The 24,404-nt window shown below is 43.3% G+C and overlaps 1 protein-coding gene across 2 annotated transcripts in view; it reads right to left on the bottom strand.

Annotated features, from left to right (window-relative positions):
• Positions 1–24,404, bottom strand: part of LOC115092095 (microtubule-associated tumor suppressor candidate 2-like) — a 404,152-nt gene that overhangs the window by 311,794 nt on the left and 67,954 nt on the right. For both annotated transcript variants that reach the window (XM_029602617.1, XM_029602618.1), the window contains exon 2: positions 1,683–1,841. In XM_029602617.1, the coding sequence (XP_029458477.1) occupies positions 1,683–1,841 (159 nt within the window). The remainder of the gene's footprint in view (positions 1–1,682; positions 1,842–24,404) is intronic.

The raw sequence follows: 24,404 nt of genomic DNA, 5'->3' as shown, positions 1-24,404 counted from the left end.
ACAAGTTGTAATAGCCTTTTAGCTTTAAAACCTAATGGCATTACAAGTTACATATCATTTTATGTGCTGACTTGTGAGCAATGAACTTGGGACCTGTGGTGCCAGTGTACATTTGTGTTCGTCCACAGAGAAAAGAAGATGTGCAGTAGCAAAAGAAGCCCAGGAAACAGGCTTTGGGGGATGCCGAAACAGAGCTGTGTTGGTTTTGCAAAAAGCTTATTGGAATTTACAGAATGGTTTAGTGAATTTGACCAGAATAATGACTTGAGAAGAGAAGTATTAGCATTTTGATGACTTTCTACACTGGAGCTGAAGTGGAGGTATTTAAGTGCATTACATGTAAGAATCATGTTTCAAGCTGTATGTATTTTGTGCTGCTGCTGAATAAAGTTTTTAAGCACTAAACTAATGAGAAATCATTAAAAAAGAAATGGTATGGATGGGCGATGATTATATGAAAGCAGTGTTACTTTGGTAGGAGCGAGTTATACTCCAAGTTTCTGATCGCTTATATGACTGCCCTTTAATTTAATTTGTTTAAGTACCGTAGAATTGTCCACACGACTATATAATACTGTTGCTGCAGTTGGACTTATCAGGTTGGCTCCTTTGGAATATTTTTTTTTTCTTTCTCTATAACATCACCAAAATCCATTGCTTCCTTTTGGGACACACTACCGGAACCCTTATCCACTCTCTGATCACCTCCCGCTTGGACTACTGCAACCTGCTCCTCACAAGTCTCCTAATGAACCATCTATCTGCACTACTATCTATTCAAAATTCATCTGCACAACTTATATTCTGCCAATGTTGCTAAACCCATGTTAACTTTTCTTCTGAAGTTACAATCTAAGTTTTTGTACTAAGGCAATGGAGGGTAAAGTGACTTGCCCAAGGTCACAAGGAGCAACAGCAGGTCTTGAACCCTGGTCTCCTGGTTCATAGTCCACTGCTCTAACCACTAGGCTATTCCTCCCCCCTAGGAGGAGGAATAGCCCCCCTTCATGTGAGCTCCTCCTAGGAGGAGGAATAGCCCCTTCCTGTGAGCTCCGTTCATCAGGCAAGTCACTTTCATCTGTGCCCTTCTCCATCACCAGCTCCTAACTCCCTGCTTTCCACCTTGCTGACCTGTAAGCCTGGAATAGACTTCCTGAGTTGGTCTATTATACTCCCTCTCAGACCTTATTCATATCCAGCTTAAAAATCCACCTGTTTGAGGCTGCTTTTAAATCTTAACCCCTAGGTCTCCTGATCACAAAATTGTGGGTTTTAAACATTTTCTATAATAAAAGAAATTCACAGTTTCTTATTTGCTTATTTGACTAGACTGTGAGCTTCACTGAGCAGGGACTGCCTCTCGTGTGTATCTCTACAGTGCTGTGTGGTAGTAGTATTATAGAAATGGTAAGTAATAGTAGTGGACTGCAACCTAAGCAGTTGTTGATCAATGTGCCTTGAGTTCTTCTGCCCGCATTCTGAACAGTGATGTGTATTGCGAAATAGATAATAATGCTTTCATAGAGCTTAACACAAAATTAAATCAAATCAGTTTTGGTGGTGGTGTTTAAATTCCCTCTCTCCTCAAGGCTGAGAATGTCAGTGGTAGCATTTGCCCATTATTTAGATACTGCAGATGCCAGAGTGGAGTATATAATGTTTTCTAGGTCACAAATGCTTACCAGCAGGCGCCATAGCAGTTTTCGGTGCTGGAAGTAAACTTCTGCGGGGGGTTGCTGTGTTAGCTGCTTGCAGTATAGTCTTACTGGCTCCTTTGGGTGTATCTCTGGCTGACACGACTGTCTTTTGAGTGGATTGATCTTCATTTGCAAAGCCTGGACCTGCAGGAGGCCAAAACAGCTCTAATTACAACCTCATGAAAAATGTATGGGAAAATGAACACAGACTAAGCTCGAATTTTAAATTTCGGTCTATTAGAAGACCTTACAGTCTTAGATTCCAAACTTCCTTTGTCAAAATAACTGCCTTACAAATATTTTACACTTTCTCTTAAGCAATTTAGCTGTTTCAGATAAAAATGTTGAATTTAATTCACCAGAGCTGAACTTCGAATACACTGAATCTCTCTTGATCTTAATTTATAATAAGTAAGGGTAAGAAAAAGTGTCAGCCAAATATTAATTAAAAATGAACAGAACACCAATATGGAACTCACAAGTGTATCATTTTTCAACACAGGCCCCATTCTTTTCATCACACTTGGTCTAACACCACTCAACCTTTTGAAGGCCTTCAGAAAAAAAATGTTTTCAGATGGGCGGCAAACCACACATATGCGCCACCTCCATCAACTCATGATCACTGGCAAAATTTTGTCCTCTTAAAACATTTTAGAGGGGTTCAAACAGATGATAATCTGACAGAGCAAGATCAGGGCTTTAAGATAGATGTTCTAAGATCTCAAAGCATAGCTGCTGGAGTGTTTCAATAGCACAGGCAGCAGTATGGGGAGGAGCATTGTCATGTAACAACACAACAGCTCATCCTTGGCGTATACTCCGAATCACTGGCTTTTACTGTAACATTGGGTGTTTCCATTCTATACTCTGATGTTTCCTCTAAAAATGGCTACTCCACTTATCACATGCATGAAAGAAGAGCACTCAAAGATGCATTAAGAGTTTGCAGGGCTGGTGCAAACCTATTTGGCACCCTAGGCAAATCTTTGGCTATTCACCCCCCTCCTCCCACCCTCTACTTATTTATTGGCAGCAGCTCCAGCATGGCACTTCCTCCTACCCACAGCAATGCCTCCAGGATTGCATTCTCTTCTTTAACAGCGTTAGCTCTGGTACAGCACCCCTCTGGACCGGACCTCACAATGGCAGGATTTTGCTGCCCCCAAAATCTTGGGCACTCTGGGCAACCGCCTAGTTTGCCTAATGGAAGCACTGGCCCTGAGAGTCTGCCATCTTCCAGTGACCATGAGTTAAAAGAGGCGGTGCACATGTGACTTGTTGCCCATCTGAAAACATATTTTTCTGAAGGTGAGTAACAGCTTGAACAGCACTAGACCATGTGTTGAAAAACAGGAGGCCTATTTTGAAAAAATGATGCACTTGTGAGTTCAGTATTGCTGGTGAAAACGTTTTGTACTTACCCTTGTATATTTTAGGGTTAGTCTTTCAAAACTAAACATAAAGGGAAATCTAACCTTATAAATAAGCTAATTTCTACGCTGTATTTCCTTGTGGTATAGTATAAGAAGCTGTTTCATTCTGAGCTCATTTTAAGATTAGAAAATCCCAGTTTAATTTCTCTCTACCATTTTTTTAAAATTTATCTTCTGGCAATTAATAGTATCCCATGCATGTTTGCCTATTAGGAATCCATGCCTTTTTACTACAAAAAGAAAATTCTATTAAGAAGCAAAATTGAACTGAAAAGACTGTGTCTCCTGATTTGTGCTAAACATCTGCAGAGAAAGATATTTCTTGAAATATGAATATAGCAGCTGCTGAAACATAGAATAATATATGCGGGGAAAAATAATTTAACTTTTTAAAATAGGATTTTTCTTTGGCGGGGAAGGGGGATTTGTTCAGGAAAACAAATCAAAATGTATATTGAACACAGATGAATGCAAGTTTTATTTTCCTTTTTTATTTCTCAAAGAGATAAGAAAAAAATGTTGACAGCAAAAATATGATAACGTTATCAAGCTAACTGCATGCAAAGTCATTCGATCATTACTTAACAAGCAGACTTCTTGTTCTTTCCTGTGGGGAGAGATTCTGGCTTATTTCTCTTCTGTAAAACTGAAGGTCAAGTATAGACAGATGAGAGGGTTAAACATGGGGGGCCATCTATTGAGATTGAAAGGGAATCTGCTGTGTGGGATGGAAAATGAAAGCATTTTAAGTCCTTTCATTGGCTAAGATTCTGGGACTTTTCCCGCCATTGACAGAAAAGAGCTCCGAGAATCTGTGCGCAAAATAGAAAAAACTGGGCCCATGTAGTATCTTCCATACGGTTGCAGGAAAGCAATTAGAAACATCAAGGGCCCTGTTTAAGAGCTATAAGACTGCCTGTGCATCTTTTACTCTGGCACAAATATTTTTACACCTTAGGAAAACTGTGCCTTATTGCAGTATTTTCCAAATCTATCCTGATGACCCCAAAACCAGTCAGGTTTTCAGGATATCTATAGTAAATATGCATGCAATACATTTGCATGTGCTAGGGTTTCAAGAAAAAAAATGATGTAGATGAAAGGAGAATGATTTAGACACATGTGATTTAGGTCTTTGTAAACTTCATTTTTTAGAAAATAAACTGCATCAATATATATATTTAAAAATTATTTATCAATCAACTAAATGATAAAATTATTCTAGGTGATGTACAACATTAAAATAATCTATACAATAAAGCAATCTAAAAAATATTCATCAATTAAAATAGAGGATTATGAAATCCAAAAATGTTAATTAGATAATACTAACCAAGCAGATTTCTCATTATCCAAGTTTTTAACATTTTTCGTAACTTTAAAAGATCCGTGTCTTCCCTTAGATTCAGGGGGAGATCATTCCACAATTTCGGAACAGATAAGGATACATCTATTCCCAGAAGAGTGGAGGATCACCAAGAACTAATGGTCGTCAAAATTGTGGAATTTAGTTATCGTTTGCATTTTTCCCATCCTCTGATGCTGCACCACTGTTTGGCTTTCAATCTGGATCCATCTCATCTGACTCATTTCCATCTTGAGGTGGAATTGCACATGGGAATCTGCTTGAAATGTGTCAGCCAAAGATGCCATAACAGGCCAAGTCTAAACTTCGGACTAGTTTTTGATGAAACTTGACCCTCAGTCGATTGCAAAGCTTAGCTTTAGCTAGGAAGTTGACTCTCCAGGGAGGCAGGTGGCTAATTCAATCTGTTTATGGAGAACCCCATTTATGGTAAGCAAACTTGCTTTCTTTGTCAATAAATAGGATTAAATTAGTCATGAGATGTGGGGAGTCCCAAGCTGAAGGTTGTATGATGGAGCACTTCCTGAATAAGTAACCTGGACCACCCCAAACCCATACCCAAGGAAAATAGACTATTGGGTGAACAGTCTGCACAAAACTGCTTGCCCAAAGTTAATGTTACTTCCAGAGAGATTGTCTCTAGACAGTAGTGGGATGTGAACATGTGGCCTGATGACCAAGTTTCATGAACACCGTCGATACCGGAAGCCAGTCGAATAGTAAAGGGTACCGGTCAGGTTCAGGCTGAGGTCTGAAGACTGCACAGAACCAGGAACCAGATACTGGGACTCAGGAACACACTCAGCATGATCAGGAACCAGGAACAGGAACAATGCACTACTCAAGACAAGGCAACCTATTACTGAGGCATTGGAGGAACATCCAGGGAGGCCTTAAATACCCTGGAGGCTGTGATCTCAACTGGAGCTGCCCCTGTAGGATTCCCACTGCTGACCCTTTAAACTGGGGAAGATCAGCGCACGCGTGCCCTAAGAGGGTGTTGGTGTTTGAGGTAGTTGTGGGTGGATCCTTGGGCCGGTGGCAGATGACCACGCCCCCGGAGGAAGATCCCGAGAGGAACCACCGGTCAGGCTCAGAGTATGGAGACAGACACACGCTAGTTCTTTTATTAAACAGTATATTGAACTACCAGAGGTGGCAGTAATGAGCTGGAAGTGCCTGGCAGGGCTGTAGTCCCTCAGGTACTGGAACAACGATCCTGGATAACTGGGCTGTAGAGAAACTGAATATAGTGAGTAGGCAGGGTATGCAGAGTTCAGGAACAGAACCTTGATGGTAACACACACACAATAGTCTCTAGAAGTAGTCCAGGTGTTGGAATGAGTTAGGCCCTCGAGGAGCGAGTACCTGGTTCCAGGGAAAGCTCTGAGAGAGAGAAGGTAATTCACTGGTGTAGTAGGCAGCGATGACTTCCAGGCAGAATAAGTATTCAGCAACCAGTCCGGGAACATGGGCCCTCGAGGAGTGAGTGCCGGTTCCTGACTGTGACCTGAAAAACAAAGAGAGAGCGAGGCACCCGAGGAGCGAGTACCCCTGGTAAGTCCGAGGAGGCAGAGTAGCTTGGAGAGTGCGAAACTGGTCCGTAACCAACTCCTTGCTAACTCAATCAGTTAGCGATTTCTAAGACCTTATATATCCAGAACGGATGACGTCATCTCAGGGGGATGCCCTTGAGGTTCGCGCCACTGCTGGTACATCAGTCATGGCTGCGCCGCGCGCGCGCCCTTAGGCTCTTGTGAATCGTGGTGGATTGCAGCATCGAGCTGCTCCAGGGACGCCGGAGGGAGTCGGCAGAATGACGCTGCGGCAGCCAACCTTCCATTAGAGCAAGAAGGAGTTGCCAAGGAGGTAAGGAGGGTGGAATGGAGACGTCGAGCAGTGATGGTCGCAATGGGGGGGGGGGGGCAGGCCTTGAGATCCTGGCCTCCCGCCACATGGGAGGACAGCAGCAGGGCCTCCCATCATGATCAGAAGAGGCAACCCAATACCAGGCAGCCCGTGCGGAGGGCAGGGGCATGACCGTGCCTCACCGGGGGGGACAGGCCTGGTGTTGGGAGACAGAGGCGATGGGCCCAGGCTAAAGGTAAGCATGGCGAGCCACTGGGTGGGCCCACGGTCCGCCGAGCATAACACCTTAGTCGTCTCTGAGGGGAATACTCCCAGGGCATGCTCCAGATAGTGGTATCCATTTTCTGGCAAGTTTCCTCCACAAAGAGGGATGGTTGAGAGCTAGATCCCACAGCTGGAAACTCTGATGGGAGCTCCTGAGGCATGGAGGCGAGAGGAACTCCCTTTTGAGAATATAAATCCAATATTCTGGACAGGAGAGATTGAAGGATGCCCTCCTTGTCTTTTATTGTCAACAAGTAAAAGAATGTCTTCACCAATTCAGCTTCCTGATACGAACAGTTGTGTCCTTGGACCCAGAACTGGAGTAGAGATATCCTCTTCTGATACCAGTGCAGGGTCATCCTATTGTAAAACTTCTACTAGATTCTAGAAAGGGGTTTCCTCCTGGGTTAACTGTACTGGTGGTCACATAGAGATCCAGAGTTTCCAAACAAAGTCCACAATCTAAAAAGAGATAAGGCCATCAACAAGAGGGGAGGTAAATGAAATGATTCATTCCCATGGTGTCCTAAAGTCTGTTCTAGCCTCAAGTGCATTGATTGTGCTGGGGCATGGATCATCAATTTCTCTGAAAGGTGCAGCATCAATGGTGCCAAGGCTGCATGCATCAATGGTTTCGATACTCAACGCATCGCTGGGGCTGAGGTCTGGTGCATCAATAGCACCACTGGCTGATGTAACAATGACTCCAGAGGCCAGTGTGCTGATAGGGCTGAAGCTCAGTGTGTAGCAGACTTCATTGTCAAGCTCAGCTTTGGTGGTGACAACTGCAAAAACAGCTCAGACGCATGATGTTTCTTCTTTTTTTTTGCATCAACAAGCCTCAAGGCTTACATTGAGGGATTCATTGACCCCTGTTCCCAATGCTTACATGTCTTGCTCAACCCATGATCTATGGTGGATCTGGGTACTGGTGCCACAGCAGGAGGAGCTTTGCTTAATGAGCTCCTCCTTGACTTGGCAAGGAGGGAGCCAGAAGAGGCCTGTTCCAAAAGGAAGAACAACTCCAACTGTTCAACAAATTGTGAAATTCCTCCATCTTCCAGGCCCTGTTCCTCTGAAACCTCTGTGACATCAGGCTACAGTCATACAATAGCTATTGGCTGAGTCATGGTCTGGTCCCATGTATGTATCCATTAGGATTGACTTCTTACAGCCATATGCATAGCTCTTGAAGCCACTGAGGTGACTTTTTTGGAGATGGACATAATCTTCTCTTTTTATTTTTTATTTTTTTCCGGTTGCACTGAAAAGTGCTGTCAAGTGGCTGCCAAGGCAGCAAAGGCAACTTAAAGTGAGTTTAAAGGGAAACATTTCTGAAAAATTACAAAATACCTAAATGCAGAGAAAGAGGGGATCTATTCGTGTGGAGATTCGGACAAAAAATAAGGCTGAGGGGCTCACGCGGCAGTGCACTTTAGGAACTCCCATGCATGCTCATTAGTAAAACTTTACTGAGCTGGAGAACTGGGTCATTTGGTACTGTCAGATGATGTTACCCATGTGCCATAGCTAATTCACCCCTGCCTGTCGACGGAGAATTTAATTTATGTTTAAACTTAGAAACATAGAAACATAGAAATGACGGCAGAAGAAGACAATCGGCCCATCCAGTCTGCCCAGCAAGCTTCACACTTCTTTTTTCTCATACTTATCTGTTTCTCTTGGCTCTTAGTAACCTTAGGTTCTATTTCCCTTTCACCCCCACTATTAATGTAGAGAGCTGTGATGGAGCTGCTTCCAAGTGAAATGTTAAGTTTGATTAGTTGGGTAAGCGGCAGCATAGCTCTCTGCCGTTGAAGCAGAGATATGCGTGAAGTATTAGTTTTTCTTCTCCCCTGCCGCTGAAGCAGGGAGCTATGCTGGATATGCATTGAAAGTGAAGTATGCCTTGAAAGTCACATTAACTATCAAATATTGAAAAGCCTAATAATTGGTAATTGAATAAGCCTAATAATTGGTAATACCTATACCCCATGAACCCATCCCTGTTTTTTTTTGTTTTTTTTGTTTTTTTAATTGGGAGATGGCAGCCTTCCATCCTTCTGCTCCGTGAAGGTGGAACACCAACCGCTGGCCACTGGCATCCCGCTCTGTGAATGCCTCTGTGGCTACTGCCGCTCCGTGCAGTGTTTTGCTGCCTCCTCTTTATACGCGTCCTCTAGACCTGATGGATCCACAGTGTTTATCCCACGCCCCTTTGAAGTGCTTCACAGTTTTGGACTTCACCACTTCCTCCGGAAGGGCATTCCAGGCATCCACCACTCTCTCCATGAAGAAATACTTCCTGACATTGGTTCTTAGTCTTTTTATTAAACTGTTTATTAAACGAAACTCTTGTACATAAGATTTGATATACAGTGGTTTCTTATGCATACCAAGCCTGAGAAAGAGCACAGTTATAACAAACACACATTTTCTTATTTTATGCTTATTTACTCCCCGTCCTCTCCACCCTCTCTATCCTACACTCTTGAAGCAATAAAGATGAGGAGCTGCTTTTAAAGAGATTTATTAAGGTATTTTCCTTGGCATATTATTAATGGAGCTTTTTTTTTATCACACTCCAAAATTCCTAACAAATTAAAGCCACTGGAAACAAGCAACCAGATAAAAAACAATGAAAAGATTTTGTGTAAAAGATTTATTTCTATAACATACAGGCTGATACAGTACAGTGTGCTCCGGCGGAGCGCACTGTTAATCCGCGTTTGGATGCGCGTTTTCGACGCGCTAGCTTTACCCCTTATTCAGTAAGGGGTAATAGCGCATAGAAAACGCGCGTCCAACCCCCCCGAAACTAATAGCGCCCGCAACATACAAATGCATGTTGATGGCCTATTAGTTATTCCTGCGCGATACAGACAGTAAAATGTGCAGCCAAGCCGCACATTTTACTTTCAGAAATTAGCGCCTACCCAAAGGTAGGCGTTAATTTCTGCCGGCACTGGGAAAGTGCACAGAAAAGCAGTAAAAACTGCTTTTCTGTACACCCTCTGACTTAATATCATGACGATATTAAGTCAGAGGTTTCAAAAGTTAAAAATTAATTAAAAATTTTAAAAGAAAAAAATTTTAAATCGGCCCACGGCTCGCGGGTTGAAAACCAGATGCTCAATTTTGCCAGCATCCGGTTTCCGAACCCGTGGCTGTCAGCGGGTTTGAGAACCGATGTCGGCAAAATTGAGCGTCGGCTGTCAAACTTGCTGACAGCCGCCGCTCCTGTCAATAAGGAGGTGCTAGGGACGTGCTAGTGTCCCTAGCACCTCTTTTTATCGCGGGCCCTAATTTGAATAATTTGTTTTAGTGACTCGTGCGCACAAGAGAGTGGCCTGTGCGCGTGCCAGGAGAGCGGGTGCTCGCTCGCTCTCCCGCGAACTTTACTGTATCGGCCTGCCAGGCAGTTATAACCCAACCTTCTGTCCACTCCCCTTTCCACTCTCCAGGCACAGCATGCAAAAGAAACTACATCAAGTTCCTTCCAAATAAAAGTATGAGAGACCCTTCAAGGGCTTTTGTCACTAGTAGTGGCCTGGGAAACATTTAGGGAAGTCTTTGAACTATTTCCTGAAGAGTAAGTGTTTATTAAAGTTTGAATGTTTCGGTCCCTTTGTTTGATGCCCTCAATTTTAATGAATGGTCACCAGATGGCAGCAGGGATGGTGAGAGGTCCATGTATACTTTAAGGTTCATACAGTCTATGGAGGGAAATTTTCAGATGTATCTGATTAATGGGTTTTGTATGGTGTTTTCCTTTAAGAGGGTGGGAAGGCAGAACCTCTTAGTGGAGGGATTGTAAGGTTATAAATTTTGGTTGAAGGGTTTGGTGGGGGGACTGACAGAAGAGACCCCACTTCAGACTAGGAGTGAAAGGAGCAACCAGCCAAGGCTGGTGAGCTCGGAGTCCTCTCTTTCAGGAGAGGGCTCTGCAGGGCTTTCTCCTTCAAGGGGAAAGATCTAAGGCACATACGGTATTTCCTCTCATGGGGGTCAGTCTGGGACCTGGCTTGGGTCTGAGAAGAGATGCAGGTGAAAAGAGTAAGAGCCCCACAGAGATGGAGGATGAAGAAATTGCTACATTAACAGAGTGTTGGGATGCCAGGGATGTCTTAGACATTGTTGGGGAGGTAGAGCTCAGGACCAAAAGCAAGTGGGTACTAGGCTGCCTGATGTGAGTATGAAATTTGGAATAGGGTGATGTGGATATGTGGAGCAGTGGGGAAATATATCCTTCTAATGCTGGATAAAAGGGGGTTTGGAGATTGAGAAGACAAATTTAAATGCAAACCATGTATTTCTAAAGGACTATGGGGAAGGAGTCGAATTAGAGTTATTTAAAAGTGGACAGTGTTTTGGGAGATTTGTATTCTGCTGGATTAATATTTGTAACTTGGTATCTTGGTGTGAAGCCTGCAAACTTTGATAACATCCAAAAGCTTTTATTACCTGCTATCCTTCTTGTAAATAGTTACTCTGCTGGTAACCCCAGTAAATACAATTTTTAGTGTTTTGACATATACCTTGATTTGGAGTTAATTGGGGATTGTCTACCAGTAGCAACCATAGGGATAGCAGGAGGTAGAGTCCACAGAGATTTGACCTCAGCTCAAGAAAAGCTTAAGAACATAAGAGCATAAGAACATAAGAAATTGCCATACTGGGTCAGACCAAGGGTACATCAAGCCCAGCATCCTGTTTCCAACTGAGGCCAAACCAGGCTACAAGGACCTGGCAAGTACCCATACACTAAGAAGATCCCATGCTACTGATGCCAGTAATAGCAGAGCTTGTACACCCTGAATGCTTCTGGAAGGATCCATTACATCATTGCTTGGAGCATTTTTCTTTCTGAACCCTTTCTGAGAGAATTGACTGTGAGGAAGTAAGAAGCTCCCTCAGAATACCTTACAGGACCAGTCACAGCTATTTGTACCAGTCCTCCTTAAGTACCAACCCAGCAAAGGATTCTGGGCTAGGGTGGATCCCTGCGGACTGGGATAAGAGACCAGGGCCCAAAAGAATTAGGGGGGAGGTGGCCCTAGGAGAAAGAAGGAATCCTCGAGAAAGTGAATATTAATGAACTATGTTGCATTGTCACATTTGTTTTGTTGAACTGCATGAAGCAGCATGGTGGTTTGGTTTGTTATTTTTCACCACGTAAGAAATATATAAAGATGATGCCAGCGTCTACCCTGGAATCTGTTATCTGGCTGTTCCTGACCATTTGGTACCACATATAGTGGCAGCAGTGGGATCCCTGTTCTAAGCAGGAAGCACAGGCAGGAACCCACAGATGAGGAGTAAATAAGCATAAGGCAGTTAGGAAATACTCAGTTAGTAAGGGCCAGACTGGCCAGAAAGGTTTTTTTTTCTTTTCTCCTATCCTGGAGACTCACCAAGCTTGCACGGAGCAAGGGATTCTGGGCTGGGGTGGATCCCTGCCGACTGGGATAAGAGATCAGGGCTCAGAGGGATTGGGGGCGCCCAGAAGAAAAAAGGAAGCCTCGAGAAAGCAAATATAACTAAACTGTCCATTGCAATGTCACACTTGTTTTGTTGAACTGCAAGGTGGTTTGGTTTGCTACTTTTCGCCAAAAAAGAAGTATATAAAGATTTTTGCCAGAGTCCAGCCTGGACTGCTTTCTGGCCCTTACCCTTAACAAATGCCAGACTCTCATTTTATGTGCCCCGTCTGGGCATTACAAAAGGCTACAGCTTTATTAAATAAACATAAGCAAATAATGTGCACATGAACCAAATGTCCTGCTAGTCCCTTTATCTGTTTGTCATTTAAATCAGGCAGGTTGTTTTTGTACTGGCACTGAATTCACCATAGTCCCACCGAGGTCTGACTTTGTTGGCTCTGCTTTACCTTGGCACGGGTAACCCGCCCCACTGCAACAAATAAAAAATTTTGAACAAACATGCAAAATGGAATTTCAGTAACGGATGTCCTGTATTATGGGGCCATTAGGATCATGCACAAGTCCCAAAGTGGGTGACAGATACAGGCTGAGATGTGGTGTGGCAGTGAAATGGGCCCCTGGCTCCTGCCCCCTTCCCTGGCTGCCTGGACCAGAGTAAGATTTCCTTTCACACCAGGGGCTCCCCCAGCCAGCTGCGGCCAGGAAGTAAATGCAAAGGAAGAGGGTGGTCCGGTAGGTAGCCCTCACTAGGAGCCCGATGCTAGGTTAAGGTGTGGCTCCTGGGCACTGCTGGCCCTGACCATCTGGCAAAGCTTGCAGCTGTAAAAAAAAAAAAAAAAAAAGGCAAGATCGCCACCAAAAATGATAACAAACGTCATAGATCTTGAATTTCAGCAGCATGAGTTGCAAAATCCTGGCAAGTGACATTTGTAATGTAAAGTAGGGATGTTAAATATTAAACCTGTAGCCAAAGTCTTACCATTCAGTCTCCGTTTAATAAAATCTGGCCCTTATTGATGTGGGGACAGGCGGGAGTGAGTTGGGCCAGGGCGGGACTAGGCTGACTGGAACTTCCTGTTGCCGAGTCCCAGGCCGTGTCACGATCTGTCTTTCGTCACATTGCTTTTCTGCATGGGGCTCCCTGCCGGCGAAAGGGGATGCTGCTCCTCACCTCTTCAAATTGCTTGAAACAGTTTAACTGTTCACATTTTAGCCGATTAAATAGTTAACTCTTTAAACAATGTTTATATCCTTACTACAAAGTCAAGCCTGCTGGGCTTGGACACAGAGGGCAGTGGGTGAGGACAGGGGTTGAGAAGCTGGGCAAGAAACCCGGGAGAGGGGGACTCTGATGTGTTGGCAGAGAACCAAGGCGGGAAGACGGTAAATGCTAACTTGGACATGGAACCTGAGCTGGGCCTGGCTGTTGCCATTCCGCACAGAAGAAATGAACAATGGCGCTGGCCTCAGTCTGCTGGCTCCGTTTGTAAGGATACCTCTGGTGGGGCAGGACTGACTGGGGAGCAATCCTGCCCTGCGAAGGAAAAGGAAATCATGGAAGAGGCTTCAGGAGCTGGAAATGAAGGCCCAGGAGGTTTTTTTTTCCTTCCAGTGGGAACATTTTATTTATTAATTTTTTTGTTCTTTGTTTTTTTCCTTTTGTTTCCTTTGTTTTTTTGTCTCTTTTTTTGTTTTAACAGAAACAAAAAAAATTTTTTTTTTTAATTCCGCTTTTCGCACTTTTTCAGCACTTCAAAGCGGATTTACATTCAGGTACTATGTTGCGGCCTGTGCGTGAGTGAGGTGAGCAGGCCTGTGCCCGGGCCTGCTCACCTCACTCACGTTCCAGCGGGGCCCGGTCTGACCTCTCCCGCTGCTGCAGCCAGTTCCCTGCGTCCGCGACACCGTGCGACAGCGTCCCCAGGCCCTTCGGGGCTTTTTCTACCTCCGAGTTCTCCTCACAACGAGGCTCATCGTCCTCCTCGGTGTCGGGACCGCCCCTAGGCGTGTGCGCGGGGACCTTTAAAGGGGGTGGGAAACCGCTCCGCGGCGCGCAGTGATGAGATCACCTAGCTCTAGTATTTAAGTGAGGGCCCGCTCCTCAGTCCCTCGCCTTGGCAATCGAGTCATCACCTCTGTGTGAGCTAGTTTGCCGTTCGCATTCCTGTGCTTGTTCCAGTGTTTCTGCCTTGCTCCTGTGTTCCTGTGGTCCTTCCTGTGCTCCAGTTTCTGTTCCTGAGTTCCTTCATTCCCGAGACCTGTTCCTCGTCTTGCTATCCAGGTAGTACCTTCTTGGACTGATACCCAGTACTGACTTTGGCCTGCCTTTGACCACGCTGAGACTGATCCTTGGAAATGACCTCTGCTTGCCTTTGACCACGCTCAGACTGATCCTTGGAACTGACCCTCTGCTTGCTTTTGACTATACTTGAACTGATACCTGGAACTGACCCTTGCTTTGGCTGACCATTCTCGGATGGAAACCCTGGCTTTGACCCTTGTGCTCCATTTGGACACTCTCTTCGCTCCTCCCGTGATCACCAGGCCTGCCTGCTTTGACACCACCCATGGCCTTCTTCGAGCTGGACCACTAGGCGCTGCCTATTCTACCCGGAGGACCTTCAGTTCCTGTCTTGTTCCAGTGGTCTCCGCCCTCCAGTACTCTCGGTTCCGGTCTAGCTCGCCTGTTTACTGACAGCCGAGCAGCTCTTCTCTTGGTGGGCTCACCTCTCCGTCATCTCTCCGGGAAACCCCCAGAGGCCCACCTAAGCCCAGGCGGTCCGGGAAACCAAGGGCTCAACCCGCGGAGTCCCCGGACCGTTACTGAAGTTCTTGTCAGCCTCTGTCTCCTTGTGTGGTCTGCCTCCTGGCGGCAGGCGCCCTCTGGGATCTCTCAGAGGGATCCTAAGAGGGCCACCTCCAGCACAACAACTGTAGGTATTGCCCTATCCCCAGAGGGCTTAAATGAACAAAATATCCATGCGTACTCCTAACATTTACTATGTGCTCATTGGAAATGCTCATGCTAGTACAGGGATTTTTTTCTTTCATATTTTTTCCTTGCATATTTAAAGAATAATCAGAGAGGTTAGTCTAAGATGAATCTTGCATTTTTTAAAGAACACAACAATTCAGATATCCAAAACAAAGGCACACAAATCATCAGCATGCTGAATACAGTCTATGACTTTCTCTTTTGTAAAATTGCTAATTAAAAAGGATCCATGCAATATTCTCTGTCTGCATGCTGATATATTCCAGATGCTCTCATTACCAATCCATTTACCACGTGCTGTTAATGCTGCTTTCTGCTCATCGATATGTGCTGCATTATCTGATATGAACAGCGAGCCTGCAATCATATCTTTCTTTTAAGAAAGTTTGCATCAAAGTTTTCTATATTATTACTATATCTACTGCCTAGGTACTGTAATATTCCTTTGCCAGCAAAACTTAGAACTGTCCTCTCCCTTGAACTCAGAATGCCTACCTTTATCTCGCATGCGAAATTTCTGATACAGGGAACATTTCAATTTTCTAATCTGGCCACTTTCCAGCAGGGAAGCAGTTCTATACGGTTTGAATCATGAGACGTCAGGGAAAGTTATATAATCTCTCCTGAGACAGATCTGGCGTCATGTGCACACACACATACACACAGAGAAAATTAAATCTATTCCGCTCCTGCAATATGAAATGCAGCTGACAATTACCTTTACTCTCTGAAACCCTGCACAAGCCCAGCACTAATCCCAGGAAAAGAATAATTACTTTTCACTATCAGATACTCCTTATCTGAGAACTGTGCTCCGTTTTGACCAAGTCTTATACTCAAATATTTCCACACAAAGGGCCCTAGTTTTGAAAGCCGATGATATGTATTTATTTGTCATGTATTGATTTCAGCTTCACAGTCTGTTCAGTCAAGCCCGTCCAGCAACTCCAATGTATCTCTTCGCCTTATGTAAACTGGTATTTAATATTTCTCATTCAAACTACACGTATGAATTAGAGGCTCCTTGTACATATAGCTTTATATTTATTTATTTTTACGTCTGACTCACTAACTCTACGTGCAACATAGCATTCACAGGAGGTAATTTTCAAAGGAAAATGTAACGTAGGATCTTAGCAGTTTTCAGAAACCCATTTACCCGCCTTATGGGCTTTTGAAAATTGCTGGGATAGTGCGTTACATTTACATTTTCCTTTGAAAAGTACCGTTAGGGCATTTTTCGCTTGCTCAGCATGCAACACCTGCCTTGTAAAGAGAAACGGCAGTGAGAGGGCCCGGCATCTACCTACTAATAAGTTGGGGGGAAGGTTTGCAGTATAATCATGTTGGCTTCGCTCCCTCCGGCAGGAGGATTAGAATGTGCAGAACAGCTGGGCCCCATGGATTTATGCAGCAATCTTCCCCAGAGCTGCTCCAGGGAACGGCCCTCTATAATTGTATGGGACCGACCTTTCCGTGCATCAGAATAAAAAATTAAAACTGGAAAGGTAGTAGTATGAATAATAAAAAAAAAAAAAAAAGCAACAAAAAAATCATCTCCCCTTCCCCCCAGCTACGCCGTTTCTTTTAAAGACAAAAGGGGAGTTGCTTTAAGCCGGAGGCAGAAGTTCTAACACAAGGTCATAAGAAAATAATTTCTTTAGCTTAATTTTCCCCTTCACCCTCTCATCGGAGTTTTCCATTTTCACAAGAGAAGGAAAGCAGAGGAAAGGGGGAAGAGACTGCCATGCGTGGCTTTTAGGATTTAGTTATTCGCTTAGTTTTCTGCTGCAATAAAACCTGAAAACGAAACATTTACCACAGTAGCCAACTTTCAATATTTTTCAAATTGTGGGACAAAATGTAATCTGTTCTGCCAGTCTTCTAATTTGTGAATCGTCCATGCCGCTGTATGGCGAGTTTTGAGATCTGCAGTCCTGCCCCTCGCCAAGAAACCAGTTCTTCAGGTGTAAAAGTATAATTGAAGGGAATGATTTGTAAACCCAGGGGTGGATCATCCCCTGCCTCCCCGGGAGTTATCTTGGGAAACAGCTGGTTAAGGACAGCAGGAGGTGCAAGGGCCTGTGTGCAGCTCACGTGTTCGGTCAGCAGCAGGGGGCCGATTGCTTAAAGGCGACCAGGACCTCCTTGAACGTGGTAGAGCTCGTCAAGATACCGCCGCCGCTATGCTTTGGAAGACGGAGATGGATGGAGGCCAACTGAGCTGAATGAGCCATTTGTGAAATTATTTTTATTACAGAAGTTTATTTTCAGAAAAGGCTTTTTCTTGGAACATCGGCCTTCTGTGATTAGACACCGGCTGCCTTGGTTTCACAGACAGACTCCCTGAAGTATATATATCTCCCCCTTGACAGGAAAGAGTCTCCCTATTTGCTCTCACACCCCCCCCCCCTTGTTACGGAGAACAGACAGGGCATTATATAAGTAGAACTAGGAATGTAAATAGCAGAAAGAATGCTCCAAGGTGACGCTGGCCTACTGAACATGTGTGTTTCAAGTCTGCTTTCCAGGGTGATTTTTGCCTGCTGCTTTTCAGTTTGAATCCCCTGTTATGGGGAAAAGGAAAGGAAAAACACACAATTTCCTTCTGCAGATTCAACCTCACCCTCTTATGTAAAGGGGTGCCAAGATCTGCCCCTTACTAGCAGAGGTGCCCCTTTACCTTTAAGGCAGCAGTGGCCTCAGCTGGACTGCTTGCCAGCAGTGTGATCCATAGGTCTGACTAGACATCAGCTCTACGTGTGATGTCAGTGTAAGGAAGTTTGTGGGTGAGTTGCACCGCACCCCACTGGAAGGGGTTATAAAAGTGAATAAAACCCCCTGCAGCCATGTGATGCTGGGGGATAAGAGGATTTGAGCCGTGGTGGAGAGTCGACTTTAGCACAAGGCGAGGGGTGTGTCCTTCCTTGCGGAAGACACTTGGTGGATCCGTCCCTCCGACCTGGGAGCCCAGAGTAAGCTGAGAGGAAATCAGAGTCCAAGGAGCCCTGTTAGCAAAGGCATTCCACAGAAACAGCTGGAGGTTTCAGAGAGATTAAGCCTGCCTGGAAAAATCCAAAGATGAAGACTGTCACAAGTCAATCAGTCAGAGGTCCTATAGAGGAACAGAACTGAAAGGACCAGAAGTGAGAAGAAGATTCTGGGAGGGCCCACAGAGGAAAGTACCTTCCTAGAGAGCTGACCTGTTTGGGAGGGAGTGTGAAAACGTGGAGACTGAGATTTACGTTTGGTGTTTTACAGATTGTATTCATAAGAACAAAGTAACATAGTAATGATGACAGCAGAAAAAGACCAAATGGTCCATCCAGTCTGTCCCAGCAAGTTTCTTATGGCAGAAACTGCCACTCTGTGCAGGTTACCCCCCAGCCTTATGTTAAGGGAAGTAATATTTACAATCAAAACCAAGCAACTTTCAAACCCATAACAAAACTACTGTAGCGATATTTTTATAGGGTGAGCAATCTTCTTGATAAGTCAGACAATGCTGCTTGAATGTGCTTTGCTTTTGGTCTTAGCCCTAAAAGCAGTCCTGTGCTTTTTCCTAATGTCTGCGTATCAATACCCTGGACTGTAAACGTCAGGGCCCAGCTTTGTTGTTGTCTGAATCCAATTCCCCTCCCCCCCCCCTCCAGTGAAGGGAGACCAATGTTGCAGTTCCATCAAAAGCATCAAGGCTAACTGGTTAAGGGTAGTAATCCCCATGCCTTCTATTAAGGGTAGTAACTGCTGCTCTGTGCAGGTTACCCCATGCACCCATTTCTTCAATTCCAACCTTTAGCCTTTAGGGATACACAGTGTTTATCCCATGTCCTTTTGAATTCGTTTACTGTTTTCATCCTCATCACCTCTTCTGAAGGGGCATTCCAGGCATTCACCACCCTCTCCATGAAAAAATATTTCTTGATGTTGGTTCTGAGTCATTCCTCTGGAGTTTCATTTCGTGAACTCTAGTTCTACTGTTTGCATTCCAATGGAAAAGGGTCGAAATTCGTGCATCATTAAAAACTTTCAGGCATCTGAATGTCTGTATCTCTCACCGCACCTCCTCTTTTTTCAGGGTATAATATAAAGTCAAACCTTAGATTTGGTTATGATACATTGGCCAGGTTCAAAAAAGGTTTGGATAAGTTCTTGGAGGAGAAGTCCATTAATGGCTATTAATCAATTATACTTAGGGAATAGCCACTGCTATTAATTGCATCAGTAGCATGGGATCTTCTTAGTGTTTGGGTAATTGCCAGGTTCTTGTGGCCTGGTTTTGGTCTCTGTTGGAAACAGGATGCTGGTCTGACCCTTGGTCTGACCCAGCATGGCAATTTCTTATGTTATGTTCTTAATTTAACCTAAGCCAACTGCTTGGAAGGCAGCCATGCTCACCACTATACCACCAACGCTTTCCGAAATTGCTCCTCTACTCCCTGGTGTATTCGTTTTTGTTTTCCTGCCACCGGTTTTTCAGTAAAGACTTTAGTTTTGGAGTGGAGTGTGATTCTTAGTGTGACTGAACCAGTCTGCTTGTGCGAGAACCTCAGGAGGTCATGGGGCCTTGCGTGGTCTGTGACTTTCCTCATGTGCTCCTATGATCAAGAGCTGACTAGGACAAGGGCTTCACTTACTACGAACTCACTGCAGAGAAATCTCTCAACAGACCCACATCACATATTCTGGGCACTGCTGGACTCCGATGACTGCATGGCTCAGACACTAAACCCAGACTTTTCACAACCAGAAACAACTGATGAAACTTGAATTGTAGTGTTATCCTTGATAAAAGGCTTTCTATATGACGCTTGAGTTCTCTGCTAAGGAGAAGAATGAAGTGGCAGCTACTGAGATTGATCTGTGGGCAGGAGGGTCTTTTCCCAATTTTCTATGTGCTCTTCCAGGAAGCATATGGAGGCTGCTAGAGATGTTCCACGCAATGACAGATTAACAGGAGAGGGCTATTCACAGGGCTGAAGCCTAGAAGGGGACATATAGAGGATCAGATGAAGGATGAGGGGAATAGAAGTAGGAGAGCGCCATGACTGGGGCACCCTTAATTCATCCTTGGTTCCATGCCCTCTCCAGATCAACATGCACAAACAAAATGGCATTTGAAGGAGATGGTTTCTATCTTCAGCAGACTGGATGGCTTGCTGCTGCTGACTGGGCGTGTCCGAGAATATGGAGGAGTGAGAGGACTGACTAAGTGAGAGGACACGGTTTCAATCTCTTTGATAGTTCCCTTACCACCACTTGCTGTCATTCATATTTAAAAAAAAAAAAGATTCTTTTTGATAGAACCTTTTCCTGTAACTACTCCAGCAAACTCCACTTTATTCAAATTCTGTCACAGTTTGGCAACTTTTCTAAAGCATGCATGCTAGTCTCTACTCAAAGTGCTGGCTTCACCCCTTCTGGATTCCCCCGGGGTTTTGTCTGCTTCGGCAGGGACTCAGATGGCCTGTTTAGGTTTTCTTACACATGCACTCTCAACATTATCCCAACTCTTAATGTTAACACAGGAAAAGAGATCAAATTCTTCCGCTTATTGATTCTGTTTCTCATATTATAAGAGAGTTCTCAGATGCCCCAGCATCTCTGTTCTTAGGCAATAAATGTTTGTTTAGCTCGCCTCTGACCAATTCAATCATCAATCTCTTTGGTCCAAACATTTCTCTTGTAGAACTCCTGCTATGATTATTTTCTGGTCCGTAACTTCTAATCCATACCAAATCTTCCCGTGTCTCTCTTTCGCTTGCCTGCTGCGTGCTTTTCCTTGCATGACATCACACAACAACGAGCTTTCTTAGCTCAGCTAGCAGCTCCTAACTCCTTTTAAAGAGACAGTAACAGCCACTTGCCCCAGTCCATAAATACTCAATAAAACAGTTTCCTCCTTCTTTATTGACATTTCTACATTTTAATCCCTGATTACAATAGCTTCTACAGGTCAGCAGGTTTATGTATTTTGTTTATTATTGCAATTTTTATAAGTCCTCTTTCCATATATTGTAATCAAAGTGGGAAATAACAATATAAAAATATAAATGACAATACAAACTTATACAAAACACATAAAATATTTCAGTCAATCAAAATTTACATATATAAATCCATAAAAATAATTTCTACCAACCTCAAATGTGATACAAGTGTTATCCCAGAAGCTATCAGCACATGATTAAAACTCTAATAAAATCAAGCAATATAAACATGATTCTAACTTTAAACCAAATGATCCTTTTTTAAACAAAATTCTACAGGGAGCAAGCTCCGCAGTTAAGGAGGAACACAGGAAAAGGCGTTCTTCCTGGTTTGTGCTTATGAAAATAAATACTGTAATCTGCTAGGTGTGCATTTTGGTCAGTCTGTGTCAAGCTCCAAAAAGCATATTCATGCTGCATTTCTGGTAGAATTAATGATTGATTGTGTTTCCTTAAGACCTACCAAAAATTGTCCCTTACTAACTTTAACGGAACATGAAATACAATTATAATGATTTTCTCAAGAGAAATATAAAGACAGCAAATTTTTACAGGTTTCACATGAGTAAACATTTATTTACACACATAAAACAGGCTTTTGAACATTGCTTACATTCTCTGCTGGTAAAAGTATGCCACTAAGGAAAGGGTACTTCCAGGGGGCAGGGAAGATCAGAGGAGTGACTGTACATGTATAAATGCATTTTTCCCCCATAATTTTTAACAGGTCTTTATGCTAGTCTAATCACATTAAGGAGTAATCTAATTAGGGGATGACAATTGTATAAAATAGATTCTAAATATATATAATGTCTTAATTTACTAAAGAAAAACATCATAATTATCTTTGACTTAAACATATTCTACTTTTCTATTTGAAAATATTGTATGAAAATCCATAAGTAAAAGATGTACATTTCAGCAATGCTGTTACATATTGAATTGGTACCTGATTTTTCTATACAGCTTTTTCAAAATATTTCTTTACTCTGTCTTGATTAAACCATTTGTTTTGAGTTGGATTACCTAACAATAAATGAATATGCAAACATCTAATGTAATTGATATGCTTTTAGTTTGATTGCATGAAGAGTGATTTACTGCTTTGGGATACCTGCACAGCCAAATACTGTGATCTAGTTAAATGTGTTTCTCAAAAGGAATCATGTGGCCTAGATCCAACATGTCTGTGTTTTCCTCATTTTATGACCCAAAAGCAATGACATTTGGATAATAATATTTATGATGGACTTATAATCGTACCCACTTCCATCAGATTTATTAAATGTCTGTCATAATGGGAAAGCTAAAAGTCAAGGAAAGCACTGAAGATTAATGAACTAACATGAAACCCTAACTAAAGCACAAACAATGCACTGTGCCATGTGTGACTGAGACTCCAGCACTACAGATTTTAAGTATCAATGTTGCCTGTTAATGTGAAATCTGCAATTCATTTTCAAAAATATTCTATTCCTATTCTGTACAGATAAGAAAAGATTCACAGTTTAGTTCTTTCTTTCTGAATATTTTCATTTAGAATGGGACGACATAGCATAATTTCTTAGAAAATTCTGAAATATGATTATTAAATATTAAAACATACTTTTGAACCCAGAAATTAAGGTGAAGTTCAACTAATAAAATCCATTGCTATTAATGTGAAATATAAGTTACTAGACTTTAAAACTATGCACCTTACAAAATGAATGAAAAGAATTCAGTTATTTACATCAAATAAATATTTTAGACACAAAGGGGTAGATTTTATAAGATGCGTAGCACGCGTCCATGTGTGCACGGTTCCTGGCGTGCACACATGGATGCGCTGATTTTATAGCATGTGTGCGCCGGTACGCGCATGTTATATAATCCAATAGCTGTGCACACGTGTGCCAGATTTTATAATCCGCGTGTGTATGTGCGGGCAGTGTGCATAACGGGGGGAGAATTTATGCAAACTACGCACGGTGACACATTCGAGCCTTCCCTACCCCCTACCTAAACTTCCTCCCTCTTCCCCTCTCTTCCCCATCCCCTAAACTCTACCTATATTTCTTTTCTTTTTTTGTTTTATAACTTACTTCAGATCCTGAGCTGAAGTAAGTTGCGCACGCCGGCCAGCTACCGGTGTGCGAGTCTTCGGAACAGCGTTCAATGGTGCTGTCTCGGCCTGCTCCCGGCCCAATAAAGATATTATAGTACTTAAACTTTCAAGACCACACATGCCAGTTTTTCAGATGTGACTGTAGTGGTCTATAGTCACATCTGAAGAGCTAGCATGTGTGCTCTTCAAAGTTCAGATGCTATATCGTTACTGCTGGTCCCTTACTAGGTAGCGCAACCTACAAACACTGTAATTGTAGCCTGACACTAAAAACATCCAGTCCTTCCGTTTTGTAAAACGATTAAATGAATTAAAGAAATTAACCTATGTGTTTCCCCTGAGAGAACTGGGTATTTCAGAAGAAGCAACTTGTTCAATATTAAATCATCCAACATTTTAAAAGTTATACCATTTATGGTCTTATAATAAATTAGGTATCATGCTGAGGACTTGAATTTCATTTATAACAGTAGTTTTCAAAGTTTTTCAAAGGCACCCGTGAGTGGCAGACCCCTTCGTCAGCCACTAGATGGCCCTAGTTTCCAGTCCATTAGTAATAACAAGTTAGTGGGATTTTCCATTCCATTTCAGTCTCTCCTAGGAAATTGACTGTGATTGGCTATTCCTAGGGCATTTGAGAGAGCTAGTGGTATAGAAAGCATGGTCATTTTGAGATGGCTCTTGAAGAGTAAGGAGCTATTTTTCCCTGCTGAGTTGGGCCCACTAACCCAACTTGGTGTTTTCCTACATTTAGAGGAAATTCCTGTCTGAGAGGGTCTGTCTAAGGGTTTTTGAAGAAGAGATTGATTTTGTCAGGATTTTTATTGGTTTTTTTTCCTCATTCTGGGGAACTCCCTGTACCCTTTGGACAAGGAGAAGACCCAATCCAAAGAGCATGGGCTAGAGGCCTGTGAGCTTTCCTCCTATTTCCTAGGGATTTTTGGATTTAAGAGATTTTATTTGGATTTGTTCCCTTTTTTGTTATTGTGGAGGTTTCTCCCACCCCTCCTTATAAATTAGAGTTAAGAGATTGAGAATTTGATTGAAGACTGGAAGCCTCATACTTTTTCCTTCAGAGAAGTCACACAGATTGGAAAGAAAGTGTGGAACAAAACATCAAGATCTGGAGACTCCCAACCAGATCTCCATCCCACAGGTACCAGGGCACAGGCTGTGGGCAAAAAAAAGTAAGCTGAACTCAGGTAGAATTTTTTCGAGCTTTTGAGGTACCCTAAT

This window comes from Rhinatrema bivittatum, chromosome 5 (assembly GCF_901001135.1).
Source record: "Rhinatrema bivittatum chromosome 5, aRhiBiv1.1, whole genome shotgun sequence".
NCBI classification, from domain to species: Eukaryota; Metazoa; Chordata; class Amphibia; order Gymnophiona; family Rhinatrematidae; genus Rhinatrema; species Rhinatrema bivittatum.
This window is presented reverse-complemented; position numbering and strand designations above follow the sequence as displayed.